The sequence below is a fragment of the Rattus norvegicus genome, chromosome 8 (genome assembly GCF_036323735.1).
Source record: "Rattus norvegicus strain BN/NHsdMcwi chromosome 8, GRCr8, whole genome shotgun sequence".
Taxonomy (NCBI): domain Eukaryota; kingdom Metazoa; phylum Chordata; class Mammalia; order Rodentia; family Muridae; genus Rattus; species Rattus norvegicus.
The window spans coordinates 65,342,970-65,363,710 of record NC_086026.1 but is presented as its reverse complement, the minus strand read 5'-3'; the positions used below and the strand labels follow the sequence as shown (position 1 = coordinate 65,363,710).

Below are 20,741 nucleotides of genomic sequence, written 5' to 3'. Positions count from 1 at the left end.
CAGGTTGTGCTGCTACACCCCACTGCAGCGCCATCTTTAAGGACGATGAAGCTATTCCCATGATATATGCTACACAGCTGTGTAACTGCACGGGGAAGCAAGAGGACAAGTTCAAGGCCCACCTGGTGTAAACTCTCTCAAAAAATAAAAAGAAACAAAGAAAGATCCTATTTTTAGTAGATCCTTTTTGCTTAAATGCCTATAGAATGCTAATCTTCACTTAGGATGAGCTGAGTCCTACTGTGGTTCAAAACCAGCAAACATCTCCAAATCTCTAGTCTAGCGTAACTAAAACCATGTATATCAAAAGGCTTATGTCCACCATGGGTCCATTTGTTCTCCATGTGGCCACTAAGCAATCAAGGACGTTTGACTCTGTGGTGCTAGGATTTCCACTGAGCCTCCATAGTGCCTGTACAGGAAAACGATCTCCCTGCTTAGTCAGGGAGTGACAATGACTACTATACTTAACTGGTTTGAGCCACTGCCCACGTAAGAGAGCTACAAACCAGTTTTCTTTAGGCTAAGGAGAACAGTACAGATATTGGTAAACCCTATCAATCACCAAAAGTTTTTGTATCTGTATATCCATGTTGAATGGATGATGTTAATAATGCAGTGAAAGCATTTCTGCTAAGGACTGAAGCGGAATCTGTGTATGATAGTCTAATGTGTGTGTGTATGATAGTCTAATGTGTGTGACATGGCTTTAGAATCTACTACAAAAAACCCAGTTAACATCCTGATAACCATAGCAGCTATCGTAAACAATGTCAGTGAGGCTGACCAGTGACAGACGAGTGATGACAGTGACTCAATTCTTAGACTGCTAGAGCTGCGTGATGCTGTGGGCTGAAGTGAAACCTCAGCTACTAGGGGAACACAGCTATCGTTGATGCTGGCTTTAGTTTGCATCTACATCTGACATCAGCAAAGGCAGGGCAGTAGCAGGCAGTCAGCTCTGTCAAAAGAGAGCTGGGGTGAGGGGTGTCCTCCCAAATACTCACAGGGCTTGGTGAGCTACAGTGTGTGTTATCTGAATGGTAACCAGAAAATTAATCAACAAATTCTCAACTGACTTCCCACCCATACATGAAAGGAATGCAAGGCAAAGAAAAAAACTATCTGTAAGTCACAAGCCCAAACAATTAACTTCTCACCTACTTTCCTCCACTCTAGCAAATAAATCCGATTGTCTGGGTGTGGACAAGTGCGCCCTGAGGCGAGTCTCAGCTTCCATAATGCTTACGATTAGTCTGGGGCTAGAGGGTTTGCAACAGTAGCAGTACATTTCTCTAGAATGCCAGAGGCTGGGGTTGGTCCCTAGCATCTCAAACAAAACAAAAACAATATTTTTTTTAGCACCAAAATGCAAATTCACACTCAACACAAAAACAATTGAAAATGTCTCAGGTGCACATTCAATTATAGCATAATTCTTTTTATTTAAAAAAAAAAAGGCAAGTAAGACTATGTACCAATAATAATTAACAATCTCAAGAACATTCACTACCTAATAAAGGAATGAATAATGTTGAATATAATGAAACCCATGCTGAATTTAAGATTTATCTGGAAAAATTAAAAAAAACCCAAACATATAAAAAGATAGGACAGTTTATTTTTAATCAATCAAAATTGAAGAGTTCTGGACAATGTCAATTCCCACTCACCATAATGCTATTGTTATACATTAAATATAATTACTATTTATACATATGCAAAAATATAAAGTTCTATTTCATACAACAAAACCCTTTTTAGAAACCATTTTAAAATTAAGTAGAACTTCTCGACATCTATGTGAGGTTTAAGTCCTTCTGAAGGTTCCTTTAAAGGTTTTAAGATATAACACTAAAGCTAAACACACTGTCCTTCGTCAGTTTCAAAAGGAAGTCTACGAGTACAAGAACGAAAACTGACAGCTTCATCACGTGCTACTTAAATACTATTGTTCAGACATGTTTAAAGTCCTCCATGTCTTCAAGTATGGAAACAGGGCTCAAACATTCCACAACACAGCACTACATAGATGGAGTACTTAGGAGAGACTGTGTGGTCATATGGCACAATATCAATGTTTACTCCTTCAATACGTCTTGAAATAAATGACAAGTTCTTGTTTTTCTTCTAAAAGGCCAAAAGTTATAATCTATGTTTAGGTCATCTGATGTGGTAAGACTTAGGAGTGTAAAACACAACATCCATATTTTATCATAAATGTAAAGCTGGTAGCAAACTACAAAAGGCCCTTCCTGCTTTAAAGCTCATCGTGATAGAAATAGTCATCGTGGAGCTGTCTGCCATAATCCGTGGCTTCGCTGGTGAGAAACAAGTCTTGGTTTTCCAGAATCTCTTCTTCCGAGAGCTTTTTGTCACTATTCAAATCCATCTCATCAATCAGATGAAGAGCCTTTAAAACAAACCAAACCAAAGGTGTCCAGAATAAGTCTTCGTAAGTAAAATACTCATGTTAGTGTACTTTGTCAGAATCACTTAGGTCCATCAAAAGCGCATCAATTTCCAAGTGTTAAAGTGATCACACATGCCATTGAGTCTGTCCACTGCTTCTCTCATTAAGTTCTTCTAACTTAATCTACACTGAGTTCTGCATCTCTACCCAGGGTCAATACAGGGTTAGTACAGGGTATCATCCACTTGAGCCTCCAAAGGTATGACACAGCTGTCATCCTATGGACCGTGTCTTCCCTGGGGGATAATATGAGAGAGTTTCATCATTTAATTCAAAATAAAATAATGTATCCATCTTAAGTAATTCCATTTCTTCCTTCTTTGGATCTAGGTCCCTTTCCTACCAGTTACACAAAGTATGCATGGAATTCTGACACTTACTTCCTCTTGGGCAATGCCCTGGTTATTGGGCACCACCCAGGACAACAGCTCTTGGGGATCAAGGCGGCCATCGCTGTCTTTGTCATAATCATTCACAAATCTGTCCTTTTCAACAAGTATCCATTCTGGGTCTTCATTTGCAGCTTAAGACAAAAACAAAAACAAAAACAAAATACAAATATATAAGACTATCACATGAAACCAGTAACAAGTTTCATATATCTCTAAAATAAAGGAAATGAATTTAAAGTTGACTATAAAAGGAAACCCAAGAAACAGAACTACTTAGCAGAAAAGTCCTGAAATAAGGACAAATATGCAAAGATTTCCAAAAGTAAGACACCAGCTAAAAGAATTCAGTTAAAACTGTTGCATATCCAGTTAGAACTTTTATTAAGTGTTACCACATATCCCGATTTCCAGCTTTCCTAATTTTTAAGTGATAATATTTAATTAAAACAATTCTTTTGACACAGGGTCTGAGTTCAGACTAGTCTCAAGCTCCCTATGCAGCTGAAGACAACTTTGAATTTGATTGTCCTGCCTCCATAGACTAGGATTACATACAGGAAGTGCACCATGCTGGTTTGTGCAGTACTAAGGCTGACAGCCAGGGGTCTCCAATGCGCTAGGCAGCACTTTGTCCAGAGCAAAACCATGTGACTGTTTACGTGGTCCTGTACAGCAATGTCTTACTTAAGTTTCATTTGCAACAACAAACCAGGAAAACAACTTTAAAACTCCATTTTTAAAAATTTGTAAACAAAAATTGTGGTAAAGGACAATAGCTTAGAGAAAGGGGATTCTCTATATAGCCAAACTTACTTCATCTACTCTGTATTGTTAATACACACACACACACACACACACACACACATACACACACACACACACACACACTCTCACTCTAATATATAGTATTTTATGTCCCTTCTCAAGACCTACATGCAATGGCATAGGATTTTGTTTTAAAAATCAACCTTTGTTCCTCTTTGAATTGACATTGGCATTTCTATGCTAGAAAAGGAAGGAAGACGTTTGAAACCACACATGGAATAAAAACAAGAAAGGTACACATCAGCTAAGCTGAGCTGCTGAGCTGGCTCCCTTGCCATACTCAATAAGCTCGGCTCTTCCCTTAATCCCAACCCACTCTCTCCCCATCACCCGCAGGCAACTTACTTGGATCCCGCCTGTAATCGCCAAGAAATTCTTCCAGACTAACAAACCCATCACCATTTTTGTCATGCTCTTCCAAAGCCTCCTGAATGACGAACTCCTATTGCATGTTCATTCAAAGAAAAGACATTGTCACAAACACTGTAATCCCACCTTGACCGATCCCATTGCAGAAAAATTTCATAAACAATTACACTGGTTGCTCACACTTATAGGAAACAATTTCTAAATCCCAGAACTCAGAAATAAGAATAAAATCCAAGTATTGAGTGATTTTAAAAGTTGTTATTCTTTTGTGTTGTGCAGAATTCTATCTGACTCCCATAAACGCCCTCAGCACTGAGTATGCTCTCCTGCTTTCTGTATGTTCTCTTCCCTCTCAAGAATGGCACCTCCGAAAGTCTCGTGGGGTCCCTGCTAGATAAAGAACTACAGGAAACTAATGGCTGCTCTTCAGGGAGGAGCACCCTAACCGACTTTCCAATGCAAAGCGGTCAGGTCAGCCCGAGAGCACACACACAAACAACGGAAGTGCACTCAGCAGGTTGTACCTGTGCACTTATGCACATATACGCATGTGTGACAACTCATCAAAGACAGAAGCTCTCCATCTGAGTGATGGAGAGCACGAAGAGTTGGAGAGAGGGAGAAAAGGGAAGAGGAAAAGTAATTTATCTTTATTAAAGATGTATATAAGAAAAAAGAATGCCACTTCTGACTAACCCCCTTTTACCTCATTAGCTCTACAATCCAGTAGGGGCACTCAAAGAACATGGTCTTGGCACCAAGGATGGAAACAGCCGCTCTTGATTTCCAAACTCAGTCTCCCTACTACCTCTAAGCCTACGTCCATTCTCCAGTCTAACCTGTTCCTCACTCACATCCAGCTCTCTCCAAGCAACCACCTTCCACCAGTTTCACTGTGGAGCGTTCTTTCCTTCAGCTCTCACTTCTCAGCTCCTGCCTTGCCCAAGTCCCTGCCACTCATCTCCTTGGGTCCATCTCCTGTATCTGCTGTGATGGGCTCATCCCCAGAGCTTTGCTTTACTTTTAATTACTACCCTGTCTAGTCTCTCATGTCTTCACTACCTGCTGCTCCCTGAGCCTCTCAATCCAAACTTTAGAATTTGAACTATAATGAAAATAAATATAGTCTCAAATCTCCAATCTAGACAAATCCAAGGGCTTCACCTACAATTGTATAAGGCAACATTGAAACAAATACTATTGTCCCAGTTGTACACATTTTGCATATATTAGAGGTTAGGGATCCAAGGATTAGTTTTAGAGAAAGCATATGAGAATCTCATAAAACTAATATTTTGGGTTGTGGGTCCATATACATTTCTTCTGGGATAGTGTTATAGTTTATTTATTTATAAATCATATCCTTTTTAAAATTACAAATCAGGACAAGGGAGTTTGTAATACAACAAAAGTTAAGAATCACTGATCAAAATGACATTTCCCGAATTCAAGCAATATCCTTGGGGAACAATAGATTTATTTTAATAATGCTGCCATACTTTAAAAGAATTTTTAGAACTACATGAATGAAAATATTTCAAAGTTAGGCCTGGTAGAGCAGGCCTGTAATCACAGCAACTTGGGAGTCTGAAGCAGGGGGACTGAAAGTTCAAGGCCTGTCCATACTATACAATGAGTCCAAGGCTAGCCGACAATTTATGAGGACCAGGTAAGCAGCATATGCAAAAGCCTATGTTCAATTCCCAGTACCACAACAATATAACAGAACAAACCTGTCAGACTGCATTCTAACTTGAATCCACAATAAAAATCGCTTAACTGATCCTATATCCCTGCTGTTTCCTATATCCAGCACACCCTTAAGAGGGGAGAAGGCTGTACAAAAGCACGCAGGGTAAATAAGCAGGAGTCAGTGAAGCTCTCATGTACCCCCATCAGCTCCCCCAGCACAGACAGCACAATCATCTGCTGCATCCCACTGTGTCAAAGGTATGGTGTCTGTCACTTCTCACAAGCTGAAAACTTCAGGGTCCTCTCTGTCTCTTAATCCTTGTAAACCAACTTGCTTGGCATTGCTAGTCACGGTCTTCCAAGTGTTGATGAAATCTATTCCATCCCCCTGCCAGGCTCCTATTACATAATGCCTCTGACTTAATTGCTCTCCCCATCTCCAGTCAACTGTTCCTTGTTCTCTAAAAAGTCAAGGTCCAGAATCCTCTGCCTGCTTTTCTAGAGCTCAATTAGCTTGGCCCAGCTTAGCTTTGGCATTGAAATCACACCTAGCACTGGTCTTAAACTAGGTCATGTCCTTTGTGCCGAGTGAGAAATTAGAAACTTCACAATGACAAGCAAAGTGGCACTAATGGCACAGCCTTGCCACTGAGCTATGGAGAAAGATGTGCCTGCTTGTTATTCAAGACAGCAGATTCTGGTCATTGCCTACTCAACAAAAGCTACACCTCCCTCCATAAAAAAACCCAGGAAATAAACCACACAGCTGGAGGCTTATGCCGTACAGCAGACCTCAGTATACATGTACTGTCATTAAAGTTGTCTTATTATGTGGTGGGAAGTAAGGCTTCTTAAGAAGCTTGCTAAAACAGGGCTCAACCAGTGTTAGAATAATTAAACTAGAGTCCAACTGTTCAGGGTCAAAGAGCTGACCCATCACTTACTCATGGTGCTGATGCCTGCATCCTGTGCAGGCTACTGAATGCAGTCCTAGACCAGTTCTTCAGGTTCTCAGGGGATGAGAGGACTTACTATGTGTAACATTGCAGAGTATCTCAACACCACTCCCACCCTATAGAAACCAATCAGAATGAATCCACTCTTCAGACCAAAAGTTCTCGTCAGTGAGGCTAAAAAGCATGAGAGCTCAGATGACAGAACAAGGTCTGCCTGAAAACTACAAAGGGTGGAAGGAAGGCCTCGATGGCTCTCACCAAGGAGACAGCCACAGAAGGACTGCTGCATGTGCACACATGAAAAGCAGCATCCTTTTCTCCCTCACCCTCCATCTGGCCATCCCCAGAAGCCTCTCTTAGCCCTTCTCTCTTATGTGGGAAGAGTACTGGAATATTTTGAATCTGAAGTCTCCACACTCTGCTGTTTTTAACAACTTGGCACATATGTTTCAGTACTCAATAATTTTGTCAGGCTTGTTCCTTACCGTCATATAGTCAACTTCTTCTGGGTGTTCAAATGCAATAAACTCTTCAAGATTCAGACCAGGGCCAGAATCCTGGTTAGCTTTTTCAAATCGCTTCTTATCCTTTAGATGGAGCTTTGAAAAAAAAAAAAAAGAGAACGAATTTAAGGATAACTCAGTACCAAGTCAGCATTAAAAACCACTTTGATGATTACACATGATACGAGATTTAACACACATTTTTATACATTATCTCATTTATCTTTACAACAGCCTTCTGAAAGTAGGAGGAGCTAATCACAAACATCCACACAAGGCGACACAGAGGCAGAAGCACCACAGTCAGATCCTGACCTTGGTTCTAGCAAGACACTGACTAACTGTGCACGCAGGGTAACTGCTTGACCTCTCTGGCTTCTTCTGTAAACTGGAATAAAAATCTCTAAGAAGCTTATATGCAGTGTTAGTCAGGGGTGGTGGCACACGCCAAGAATCTTAGCATCCAGATACTGAGGCAGGAGGACCAGGACTCTGAGGCCAGTCTGTGCTAAAAAGCCAGATCCTATCTCAAAACAAAGAATCAAACAAACCCTAAAACAATAAATTACTAGACTGTTAACAGAATAACGGAGATCACACGGTTTAATAAAAGCCACAGGTATTTAGTTCAGCCCAGCAAGTTTAGAATGCTTCCAAAACAATAAACATGAGACCAATTATATTTTGGTAGAGTTTTTTAAAAATTGATTCTTGTCCTCTACATGATTTTTCAAAACTACGTTAACATCATTTGAGGGGCTGAGGCATGTGGATCTCTACAGATTCAATGCCAGCCCCTGAGATCCAGGCTAGGTAGGGTTACATATCATAAAGACTCTGTTTCAAAAACAAATTAAACCCCCAACCCCAAAAACAAGAAACAAAAACATGAACAAACACACAAAAATAAGTTAACATGTTTTAGCAAAATGGTCCCTTATTTTGAGAAACTCATCTTATTTCTGATACCATGTATGGAGGCTCTTCATTCTGCTAATTAATTATGTTTAGAAATAGTCCAAAACTTTAATTAAAGGGCCTCATTCTGGAAGTTAAATAAGCATTTTTTAAAATGTCCTTTTAAAAATGTGTTCAAGTACAGAAATTATCCAGCTTAAGGGTACTTTTAATAAAACGTTCAAGGATGATTCGGTGACCACCAGCTTTGAATGCTGTCAGTGTGCTGTTGCTAACCAACCTACATACTTTCAATTTTTAATATTTCTGGGAACAGCCTTCTGCTCTAAAGAACTTGCATAGAGTAAACTTTCTCTTTTAAAACATAATTACAAGGTTTTAAGCATTTTTTAATCTATGTGTTCCACCATTGTTAATTTTTTTCTTTCTTTTTTTTTTTCTTTTTTCTTTTTTTTGGAGCTGGGGACCGAATCCAGGGCCTTGCGCTCGCTAGGCAAGCGCTCTACCGCTGAGCTAAATCCCCAACCCCGTTAATTTTTTAAAAATAGCTTAGTCAGCAGTTATTTACTTCAACATAAGTATTTTCCTGACGCCCAGTGGAGAGGCTCCTGCCTCCCCTAAAGAATTTGGTTTTCAAACATCTAAACTCCACAAGCCAGCCATATTCTCTCAATTATAAAAGTTTAAAAAACTGATTCTGATAGCTGCATTTATAACTTTCTGCATTTATAGCTGTTTCATAACTTTAAATATTTTAGATCAAGTAATTTACATTTAACGGTCAGGGTTAACACAGGGAGAAGTAGATAAACAAGAATTTGAAATCCTGTGTTTAGAACCAATAAGTCTTTCTGAATAAATCACTGTTTAAAATACCATCTGTTTAGATTTCCTTATGAAAGAACCCTTCAATTTAGAGGGAAAAAATGTTTTAGCAGAGTGAGCTAACTTCAGCCAAATTTGCCTATGGAAAGAAAAGCTCTCTTTCAACAAGCAGAGAGAGGTAGGGAAGGAGAAAGCAGAGGAAGGAGAAGAAAAGGCCAACAGTTTGGGGGAGGGTCATATTTCGTGGCCATTTGGTTCCAATTAAGTAACAGTGCATACTGCTGGGCATGGTGCCACATTACTTATAATCCCAGCATTTGGGAGGCTGAGGCAGGAGGATCAAAAGTTTGAGGACAGACAGGGCTACATTTAAGACTATGTCTCTTGAGGCTGGAGAGAAGGCGCAGGGGTTAAGGGCACTGGCTGTTGTAGAGAACCAAGGTTTGATTCCCAGCACTGGTAGGACACCTCCTCTCTTCTGTAACTCCAGTTCCAGGGAATCTGATGCCCGCATCTCACCTCTGAGGACACCAGGCATGCACAAGGCACACAGACATACATGCAAGCAAAACACCCATGCCCATAAATAAGATATTAAAAAATTAAGTCTATCAAAAAGTGCCTCATATTAAGTGAGTCAATATATATTTTTTGAATTGTAAATTAAAAAACAATAATGAAAGTTTTGAAATTCGACCTTCTTTTCTTTTTATAAATTTCTTGTAGTCTACTAGAGCAGTGATTCTCAACCTGTGGGTAGAGACCCCTTCGGGTCTGAACGACCCTTTCACAGGGGTCTTATATCAGATATTTACACTATAATTCATTAAAGTAGTATAATTTCAGTTACAAAGCAGCAACAAGATAATTTTACGGTTAGGGTCACCACAACATGCGGAACTGTATTAAAGGGTTGCATTAGGAAGCTTGAGAACCAGGGCTGGGGATTTAGCTCAGCGGTAGAGCGCTTACCTAGGAAGCACAAGGCCCTGGGTTCGGTCCCCAGCTCCGAAAAAAAAGAACCAAAAAAAAAAAAAAAAAAAAAGAACCAAAAAAAAAAAAAAAAGAACCAAAAAAAAAAAAAAAAAGGAAGCTTGAGAACCACCGTACGTGAGGACAAACTACTGTCATAAGAAAACCATATTTAATCATTTCTTTTTATACAGAAATTTATAAAGAACAAAACTTCAATTTTTGGGGTAAACAATTGTTATTTTACATGAGGAAATATATAATTTGTGATCCTAGGATAAAATTCTAGGTCTTAACATTAAGCATACAATAATTATCTTATATGAATAAATGATGCATATGCCTGTATTCAGCAGTAGAATTCTGAACTTTGACAGGTTGCTCTCCAATCTTCAATTGTCCTGCTTAAACTATGAACTTGTGTTCCTCACACTACTCAGAAAAACTCTCCAGACATCTCACAGGAAAGAGGGACTCACTTTACATTGTCTATGTTCTTTAAATGGCAGCTCATCACAGATAAGAATCAGGCAGGACATGATCTTAGTTTTCTACTAGCTTTCAACACAGAAAACTTTAAGTCATGCACCCAGACTATATATTTTGGAGACTATTGCACATTTTCTCTGGGTTTATCTTTACATTCTATACCAATTTTTGAAAGTTATAAGTCATCAAATTCTTTTGAAAAATATGACTACAACAGCAAAAAGACAGTGCTATTCCTAGTCCAATAATGGCCAATAAGATTCCTGTTGGTGAGCTCGCTTTGGGCTACTGCATTACTGTTTGGACACAGATTCACTTAATGAATTCTTTAAAAACATGCATTTATTAACATATATTTATTTTTAGGTATGTGTGTCTGTGCTTACATGAATTTATGTGTAGTATATTAGGGATGGAGCCCTCAGAGGCCAGAATACGCCACCCAATCACTTGGAACTGGAGTTACAAAGCTTTGTGGACGCTGGGAACCCACACCAAGTCCTCTGAAAAAGCAGTAAATGCTCTAAATTCTGAGTCATTTCCCCAGACCCCAGCTCATTCTTAAAAGACAGTCTTAGAGCAACATGTACTGAGTACTTGGTAAGGAAAACAACATTGGAATAAGACATCTTTAAAAAAAAAGGATCATTTGTATTTTCTATAAATATGTATATATCCTTCAAAATAAAGACCTTAATGTCAACACCATCGTGTCTTATATAAAATTCCTTCCCAAGACTACAGAAACACATCTGTATGTGCTCAAGTATGCATGTGCTTGTACACATGGAAATATACTTTTTTTAGTGGAAAAGTAATTCTTTGGAGTGGTAAAAAGTTAGAGAGGAATGAAGGTAGGAAACAGGCAGGAAATCACACCCTAACTAGTAATTTTAAAATACTGTATTTAATGTCTCTGCCCTTCCCTGGCAGGAAGGTCATGGCAGCATATCATGGGTTTAGCAGAGCTGCAGAACTAACGGTGCTCACCAGATCTCATGAGCACCAACCAGGATGAAGACTGACCTACAGTCCTTTTAGGCTACTGGAAAATAAAAATTCAAATAAGGAAAAGGGAAGCAAAAAGTTTATCTTCTTACAAATTAATTAATTAATCTAGAGCTGATGTAGTAAACAAATACCTAACACTTTTATTAAATATAAATGTCTGTGAGTTGTACATGTTTCTTCTGTTTGTGAGACAGGGTCTTTCCCCCCCATTAACTAAAAAACAAACCATGTGTTTGGGTTTTTTGTTTGTGTGCATGTCAGCATATTACGTACATGACTGATGTCCAGAGGCCAGAAAAGGACATCATAGCCCTGGGACTGGAGTTAGAGAAGGCTGTAAGCCACCATGTGGGTGCTGGGAATTGAACCTGTGTACTCTGAAAGAGCAGCCAGTTGTCCTAACAACTAAGCTACCTCTCGACCCTTCATTACATTTTTTTTTTTTTTTGGTTCTTTTTTTTGGAGCTGGGGACCGAACCCAGGGCCTTGTGCTTCCTAGGCAAGCGCTCTACCACTGAGCTAAATCCCCAACCCCTACATTTTTTTAAATATTATTTATTTATGTACCTGTGTGTGTGGGGCATTAAAGCACATGTTTGGAGGGCATCGAGCAACTGTGATAGTCAGTTCTCTTCATCCACCATGTGGGTCCTGGAGATTAAACTCTTGTCTAAGTCTTGGCAGCAAGCACCATTACCCACTGAGCCATCTCACTGGCCCAAGACAGTCAGGCCTCAAACCTGAGATAGTCTTGCTTCCACCTCCCAAGTACTGCTTCTTTTACAATATTCTCTCAACTAAAAATGAACTACTCAGCATTCCGACTGCTAGCGTATACTGCTTCCCCACACCATTGTTATCCTCAGTGGGGATTATTCCACTTTTAGAGATGAGGGAATTGAGGCCAGGGAGGTTTAGCAACTGTTAAGTGGTAGGGCTGGATGTGAAGCCAGGCAGACTGGCTCGTAGGCTAGGAACCTTAACCTGCACACTGGTGACACATGGACAGAATAATTATTAGGTCAGAAGTGCTAGTACACTCCTTAATCCCAGCACTCGAAGGCAGAGGGAGGTGGATCTCTCGGAGTTTGAGGAAGAGTGGTCTCCATGGGGAGTTCTGGGACAGCCAAAGCCACACAGTAAGAAGTCCCAAAAAACCAAGCACAACCTAATCATTAGCATATAAGTAAGCTGGAATTAGTAACAGCTTATACAGTTCACCTAGCAGCGCAATTCTAAAATAAATACTGTATTAGTGAAAAATGGTGACCATTATAAAATTAAGAGGTACATATGCAAATGAAGCAGAAAGGCTCAAATGATTTCCAAGTACCTCAACTTGTTCTGGGACATATCATTTATAAGGCATTTGTTTTTATTTTTATTCTTTTTTACATCAAAAAATCCTTTTGAAATATTAATTTCTCAAGCATATAGTCATTTATATTGATATATTTTTGTTTTAATAGACTTCCTAGAAGTCTTGTAAAGTTCTGCCTGGAAACTAATAAAAATAACTCTTCTCACACGTCAGTGGGGGCAGCCCTTTGATTGCAGCACTTGGGAGGCAAAGGCAGGTGATCTTGAGTTTGAGGCCAGCCTGGTCTATAGAGTGAGTTCCAGGACAGCTAGGACTATACAGAAAACACCTGTCCTGAAAACAAAAACAAAAAAGTTCTTATTTCTGTTTAAGCTGCATATTTGCTTAAACAAAATTCAAACTCAACACTCAACAGACTCTCTCCTGGATCTTCAGAAATGAGTCATTGTAAGTAACACAGCACTATGGGAAACTACACTGCAGTGCCTTCCGAAAACTAAACACAGAGGCCATCCGATAATCTCACTTCAGGGAATGTACCCAAGATAATCAAAAGCAGGATCTAAAAGAGAGACTTGTATACCACACTTGTTACAGGATTAAAAAAAAAAAAGAGGGTATGAAGTTGGGAAGAAGGTAAAGATAGGTGAAAGTCAAAACACACTGTTTAAGTGTATGAGAATTTCAAAGAATAATAAAAAAGAATCCAAGAAGACAAACAAAACGTGGCAGATAGACATACGTCCCCACCCACCCACCCACTAGAATATTTGGTCTTTTCGGTTTTTTTGTTGTTGTTGCTGCTGTTGTTTTCTACACAGACTTTCTCTGTGTAACCCTCCCGAGTGCTAGGATTAAAGGTGTGAGCTACCACTGCCCGGAAGATATCTGGTCTCTTTAGAATACGTCCTTTCTGGGCAGAGAAAGGACATACGCTAGCTAACACATGAATAAACTTTGAGGACATTATGTTAAGTAAAGTAGTCATAAAAAGGACAAATGTGACTTTCCTTACATGAAGCACCTGGAATAGGTGAATTTATAGATGGTAGAACCGTGGGAGTAGAAACATCAAGTTATTGTTATTGTTTAATGGGTACAATGGGTACAGAATTCGCTTCTGCCAAATACAGAGTTTGACCAACTGGCTGAACAACAAGATGAACACAGCACTATTGAAAACCCTTTCAAATGGTTGAAGGGGGCTGGGAAGAAGCTCCTAATGGAAGTGCTTATCTACCACACACAAAGCCCTGGGTTCAATAACATTAAGAAAAAAAAAAAGTAAAATGGTAAATGTAAGAGGTGATGGCTCAGTGGGTAAAGGGCTTGCTCACACATGGGACCTGGGTTCAGTTCCCTAGCACCCATGTAAAGCAGGATATGCTCTGTGATCAGAGCACTCTTTACTGCACAGTGCAACTTGAGACACTCAAGAGTCAGCTACCATGGAATACGCAGTGAACAAGAAACTGTCTCAAACATGGTGGAAGGTGAAGACTGATACCCAAGGATGCTCTCTGACCCCAACAAGTGCCCTAACAGGAATATACACAACAAAAAGAAATAATGAAAAATGTTATAGTTATTTTGCTACAATTACATTTTTATTTCATTTTTTTAAAAGATTTATTTATTTATTTTATGTACAGCATTCTGCCTGCATATGTGACTGCAGGCCAGAAGAGGGCATCAGATCTCATTACAGATGGTTGTGAGCCACCATGTGGTTGCTGGGAATTGAACTCAGGACCTCTGGAAGAGCAGTCAGTGCTCTTAACCCCTGAGCCATCTCTCCAGCCCTTTATTTCATTTTTAAAGGATGGAATTATTCCAAAAAATGTAAATATATTAAGCTGATTGCTAAGTTATTTTAAACGCTGATATATATATATATATATATATATATATATATATATAACCAAAATGCACTTAGGGAACAACTCTGGAAATGTGGACAAATTAGTGAAAAGGGAGACAGATGCAGGGATACCTGAGGTCTGGAGTTAAGAGTCCTACAGCTGGCTGAAAGGAAACCACTGAAACCCCACTGGGGTGGGACTGGGGACAATGACCAGCAGCAGTCTAGGACCTCAGGTCAGCTTGTGTTCACTGGACAGGAGGGTAAAGAGAAGGACGTGCAGAAGGGGCAGCGTGGACCCACCTGCCTAAAGGACTCCTCCTCGGTGTCATCCAGAGCAGTGTTCTCGTCAAAGTCAATCACGCGGTCATACATCTGGACGTTGTACTCATCCCACGTCACAGTGCCGTCGCTGTTCTTGTCATACTCCACAAACTGCTGCTTGGCTTCTTGCATGGCATAATGCTTAAACGACATCTGAATCCACTGACTGAGTTCATCTACGACAATTTCCCAGAACACAAGAATGTTCACAAGAATTCCCATCTGAGTGGAGATTTCTAACTGTGTTTTGAAAAAGTAACTTCAGTGCTTGAAAAACCTGAAAACTGGCCTAATAGTACTGACAGAAATAAGGAGGTGGGGAGAGCTTGCGGAGTCCAAGGATGTCGGAATTATCGTGACTCTATTTGAATGCCTATTTATCTCACTATGCTCTAGAAAAAATTATTTATAAAAGGTTTAAATTTTTCTTTAACTTATGAGTTGAATAAAAATATGTATGTGCATATATATAAATATATATGTGATGCTTTTTCTTTTTATGTCTTTTTTTTTTTTTTTTTTTGAGACAAGGTCTTGCTATGTACCTGGATTGGCCTAGAACTTACTACGTAGACTAGATTAGCCTCAAACTCATAAATCTCCTGCCTCTGCCTTCTAAGTGTTGGGACTGATTTCAGTTGGGCCCATCACACCTTAATCAAGATATGTTAGTAGACATGGTTTAAATTGTGAACAGTAGTCAAGCCCCTGAAGGCAGAGAAATGCTACTCTGGTATAGTTTATTTAAGCATCATAGTATGTGGAAAAAATTTTAACAAACTAGTAATGATAATTTCTGCTTTGTATAACTGCCAGAATTAGGTACAAGTTCAAAAATTTCAAATGCCCCTTTTCAGATTAACGATTTCTTCATAGAAGCAATTACTACACTGCATAGGTAATAGGTAATAATTGAAAATAGGTGAGGTGGTTACAACGACTATTCACAAGAGGAACATGAGTATATAGCACTTGGTTTAGAGGTAATGCACTACTAGGGTTAAAGACTGCTGCTTCTCTGCCAGCTCATTAGGGCTCAGGTATATAGACATGCGCAGATGATTTCTACCCTGACTCCAAAACCCTAATATTTATTATGCAACCATCCACTGAACCAACTTCTAATCATCATTATTTCAGTTAATAAAACTGAGGTTCAGAAAGGCCCAAGGTTTCATAGCTGAGAGCCTACAGATCCCCAACTGTTTTCAGCTTCGGAGCTTTAACGAAGGTGTTTTGTTACCACTTAAGAGCTTCTACTACTCTTAAGGTTGTGGGACTCTCCCTGTTTGCCCAAGCTGGTCTTCACTCCTTGGTTTAAGTTTGCCTCAGGGCCTTTGGACCCAGCTTTAGACTCCCAGCCTTGGCCCTCAAAACTCAAATCAGTAAAGTTCTCTTTTTTTTTTTTTTTTCTGGTTCTTTTTTTTTTTTTTTTCCCCCCGGAGCTGGGGACCGAACCCAGGGCCTTGCGCTTCCTAGGCAAGCGCTCTACCACTGAGCTAAATCCCCAACCCCCAGTAAAGTTCTCTTAAGGGTCCTCAAGAGACTTGTGTTTCCTGAAGCATGGCAAGTCTTTCTTTTACGTTAGTGGCACACAGTAGAAAACAGAATGTAACAGGGACCAGCAGCACAGCCTCAGATTGCAGCTAGGCCCTAAATGATAGTCTACCTCCCAAGCTCTTTAACTATAAAATGAAGATCAGACTATTTAAGCAAGTCTAGATCCCAACAGGTACTAAAGTCTTCCAGATCAACTCCATTTGTAAAAAGACAGACGTATGTCCTAGTAGTTTAGAGGTTCCATCATGGGTTAACGGGAACAAACCTGTGGGCACCAATGTGACTATTTATTAACAGCATACGCTGCATTTCCCTCTTCTGTAACTTCACTATCCAGAGGCTGAACAACATTTAAAGGAGAGATACCACAAGCAGGTTGTTGTCACAATGACAAATTTCTGAACCTTCGAAGGATCAACCAGGAATACCTGATATTAAAGGTAGAATACTGATAGATTCAAGACTCACCTGAGTCAAACAGGGAGGGGGAAATTACGAGCAATTTATTCCGAGCATTCTTTTATACTTTGTACATTCCATTTCTGCCTAAGAACATACCTAAGAGCACTCTTTTGTTGTTTGCTTTGAATGAAGAACATCAAAAAACTGAATTAAGACTGAGAGCTGAATTCCCCTTCTGTACCTGACTCTCCATCTCTGTGAAGAGGCGGATAAGCTAGTCTAAGCCCCCATCAGCACCAGCATGTTTTCTAATGCTGCAATATAATTTACACGTGATAGGGTGTTTTCTATTTGCTCATTGTTATAATAAACCAATAAAGGCAGATTCTTAAAATTCTATATACCAAAGAAGCACTGTATCATCATGTGACCTGCTAAGAAGGGTTTGGGCAAATGTCTCTAAAATGAACCATACTACGGACAATGAGAAAAGTGATGTGAGGAAGGTATGACTGGCAAACTTATCCTCTCATGGCCAGTAATGCTTACATACCATTGGAGAAAGCACTGATTTTACTGGTAGCCCATCTTCCAGGTATAAGACCTATTTTCCATATCATAGTACTTTTAGCTTGTTGGAACACTAGCAATCCACTAGAATTCAACAGACAACAGTTTTAAAATGTACATTAATCTCTACAAAGGGCTTTCTCCATTGGTGGTGGTGCAAGACAGTCCTTACTTTCAGTGAGAAAGCCATCAGAGTCCGAGTCAATTTTCTTTATGATCGACTGCAATCGTCTTTGCTGCTCTTCGTGGCCAAGTTTAACATACTCGTCGACGTCTTCCTTTGGGGAGGGAAACCACACACAGGAGAATCAAGCATTACAATCAGTGGGGCCTAATGGTGGAGGGAAATAGAGCTACCACATGCCTCGTTTGCTCCAATGGTTTCAGGATGACCCACACTTCTCTTCAATACGCCCCCATTACCACTCTAAGTGATCCTGTCCCTGATTCCAGGAATAGAAAGAATCTAATTCTGGGACTGCAACAGTTTTACAGGCCTCAGGGTCTCCCAGGGCGCAAGCGGAGCCCCGCCCGGCCCCCATTGTCAGGCCGCTCCAGCTAAGGCCTCTCCTGGTCGTCCCGCTTTGTCACAGGACAAAGCCCGTTGCGATGCGGAGCCCAGCCAGGCATCCTCACCTGGACACCTAGCAGCGTTTCGCGGTCGTAGTCCGCCCGGTGCTCGCCCTGCGGGTAATGCAGCTCCTCCGCCTTGCTGGCGCCGGCCACCGCGGCGTACAGCAGCAGCAGCAGCAGCAGCCCCAGCACCGCGGGCCTTGGGCCCAGCCGCATCGCGCCCGCCCGCCGAGGACGCGGAAAGCCGCGAGGAGGGAGGCAGGCGGAGCCCGGGCTTGGCAGCCTTGCTTCACCGGAGGCCACAGAGGGGCGGCGCTGCATGTGGGGAGCGGGGGGCGTCAGCGGCTGCGGTGGCGACGGCCGGGGCTCCACAGTCACAGCCTGAAGTCTGGCGACTACTGCGTTGCTGAGGCCCGCCAGGCCCATCCTTATATGGCCGTGGGGGCGGGGGCGGGTCCAGAACGCTAGACCTGTTGCTGATTGGGCCGTGCTGCCCTGGGGGCGGGACCTTGTTATTGCCTCCCACTAATCCGCAGGCAAGCCAGCAGCTGGGGCCGCGAGACCCCTGCGGGCCCCTTCACCTCTGCCGCCATACCCTTGGGAATATAGCCCCAATTCACCAGCACTTTGCCTTTTCCTTTCAGTCTCATTCCCGACAGGAAGTTCCTTGGCCATTTCGTGCTTCTGTCCCTGCTTCCATCAGTGGGCGAGAGAGCCTGGAGATTTTGGTGCAAAACAATACAGTATTGTATCTCAAAAAAAAAAAAAAAATCTTTGCCTGAGGAACAGACCAGCAGTATCCATTTCCCAGGCTTCAGTGTGCCTTAGTTAATTTCCCCACAGCAGGAAGTACAGTATCGGGAATTGCAGCCAGATGTTTGCATCTGATGTTCAATTTATATGACCTGGTTAATTATTTGGGCCTTTAAGAACCTCTTTGCGCTTTTTAAAATAGGCATCATTTTTTCTTTTCTATCTGTTCTTTTTTTTTTTTTAAGAAATAGTTGCGAAGCGCGAATTAAATAATTAAATAATGCAATGCCTTTGGAATAGTAACTGGCACGTACCGAGAAGTGTTTGATAAATGTATGTTTTCATCCATGGGAGAAGAAAAAGGATAGTTGTACAGAAAAATAGCTCAGCAAGTGATTTCATGGATGGATGTGTGCACACGTGTTTTTTTTTTTTTTTTTTTTTCTTTCATGCCTGATTCAGGTCTGTGTAGTTTGTCAGCCTGTGCACAGTAAGCCCAGAGACATTGTATCATTATATGTTGTAACTTGAACTTTTTTGTTTACAAGTCTTTGAAAAAGAAAAGGCTTTTTTTTTTTTTTGAGGGAGGGGGTTGTCTTTCACAGCTCACAGCCATTGGATTAGGAGCAGGAATCCTGTTCCAAACTGAAAACTGTGTGAGTATGAATTACAGTGAAAAGACCTCCGGAGAGGACCTTTCCCTCAGGAGGAGACCCCCAAGCGCCCAATGACCGAGCCGAGGCCACTCGGATGCAATCAGCAAGAGGGTTTATTGGAAAACACAGGTACCTGCGGGCACACAGTCTCTTCGGAGGACTTGCGCGCCCAACAGCTCCAGCATGGGGCTTTTATAGGGTTTGGGGAAGCAGAAGCGGGCGTACAGAAGCAGATGCATAGTTACGGGGATTGGTGGATTTAAACGAAGCATATAGACATGTTCACATATGATTGGTTATTTCACAAGATGAGGTAATAAGGTATAGCTACACACATTGGCAGGTTTGAATCATATTCGAATGAGGTTGTAACATGGTAAGAGTACGTGCGGGCTGGGACGTCCTGAATGTCGGGGGGGAGGGGGCTAGGGACTTATCTCTTCCTGCCAGATCCGGTACTCCTAGTCTGTTCTGTATTCCTTTCCTTTTATGGTCTGTTAGTTTTAACGGTGACTCGGCCCTAGGTATCTGGGCGTGCCTGGGCTTGTTCAAGCCTGTTGCAACTCTGAGTTAAGACTCATGGGGTGGGTCTTTCATTTTCCCCCATTTTCTTTTAGACTTGAGTAAAATCCTTTACTCAAATCGAATTCTAAGGAATCTCTTCCTGTTGTCTTACCCTCTGGTATTGTTGGGTGAGAACAAGCGTCTGAATGACTGAGAGTCTGTTCTTTATGAACTGCATCAATCTGTTTAGAATGCAGGGGCCAAAGAGGAGGATTAGGAGGAGGATGATTAAGGGTCCCATCAAGGTGGACACCAGGGTAGCAAACCAAGGGGATCGGTTAAACCACCCCTCGAACCAGCCTTGTTGGGAATCAAACAGCTTCTGTCTCTGGGCCAAACGTTCTCGGAGCTTAGCCATGTTATCTCTCACTAATCCTGTATGGTCTGCATAGAAACAACATTCTTCTTTTAGAGCAGCACATAGCCCTCCTTCGCGAAGGAACAGCATGTCTAGCCCTCTCCTATTTTGTAAGACTACTTCAGACAAAGATGTTAAGGACTTTTCTAATGCACTCACGGATTCCTCGATAGCTTTTAGATCTGCATTCATGGCTGCTTGTAGCTGACGAAAGTGACCCGTCTCGATGAGGGCGGTGGTCCCCGTCCCTATACCTGCAGCCATTCCTCCTAAGGTGATTCCTCCCAAGAGTAGAGCTAGGGTCATGGTGATGGGTTCTCGCCTGAATCGAGTCAGCCTCTCAAAATGTGAGTATATGTACTCGGGCCCATGGT

General features: G+C 41.2%; 1 protein-coding gene across 1 annotated transcript; it reads right to left on the bottom strand.

Moving 5' to 3' along the window:
- Positions 1–1,420: 1,420 nt before the first annotated feature.
- Positions 1,421–18,464, bottom strand: Rcn2 (reticulocalbin 2). Its single transcript, NM_017132.2, has 7 exons — positions 18,100–18,464; positions 17,636–17,741; positions 14,911–15,107; positions 7,193–7,306; positions 4,036–4,132; positions 2,854–2,996; positions 1,421–2,413 (listed from the first exon to the last, which is right to left on the bottom strand). The coding sequence occupies exons 1-7, from the start codon at positions 18,250–18,252 to the stop codon at positions 2,261–2,263; spliced, it is 963 nt and encodes a 320-aa protein (NP_058828.2). The 5' UTR covers positions 18,253–18,464; the 3' UTR covers positions 1,421–2,260.
- Between the last annotated feature and the right edge of the window lie 2,277 nt (positions 18,465–20,741).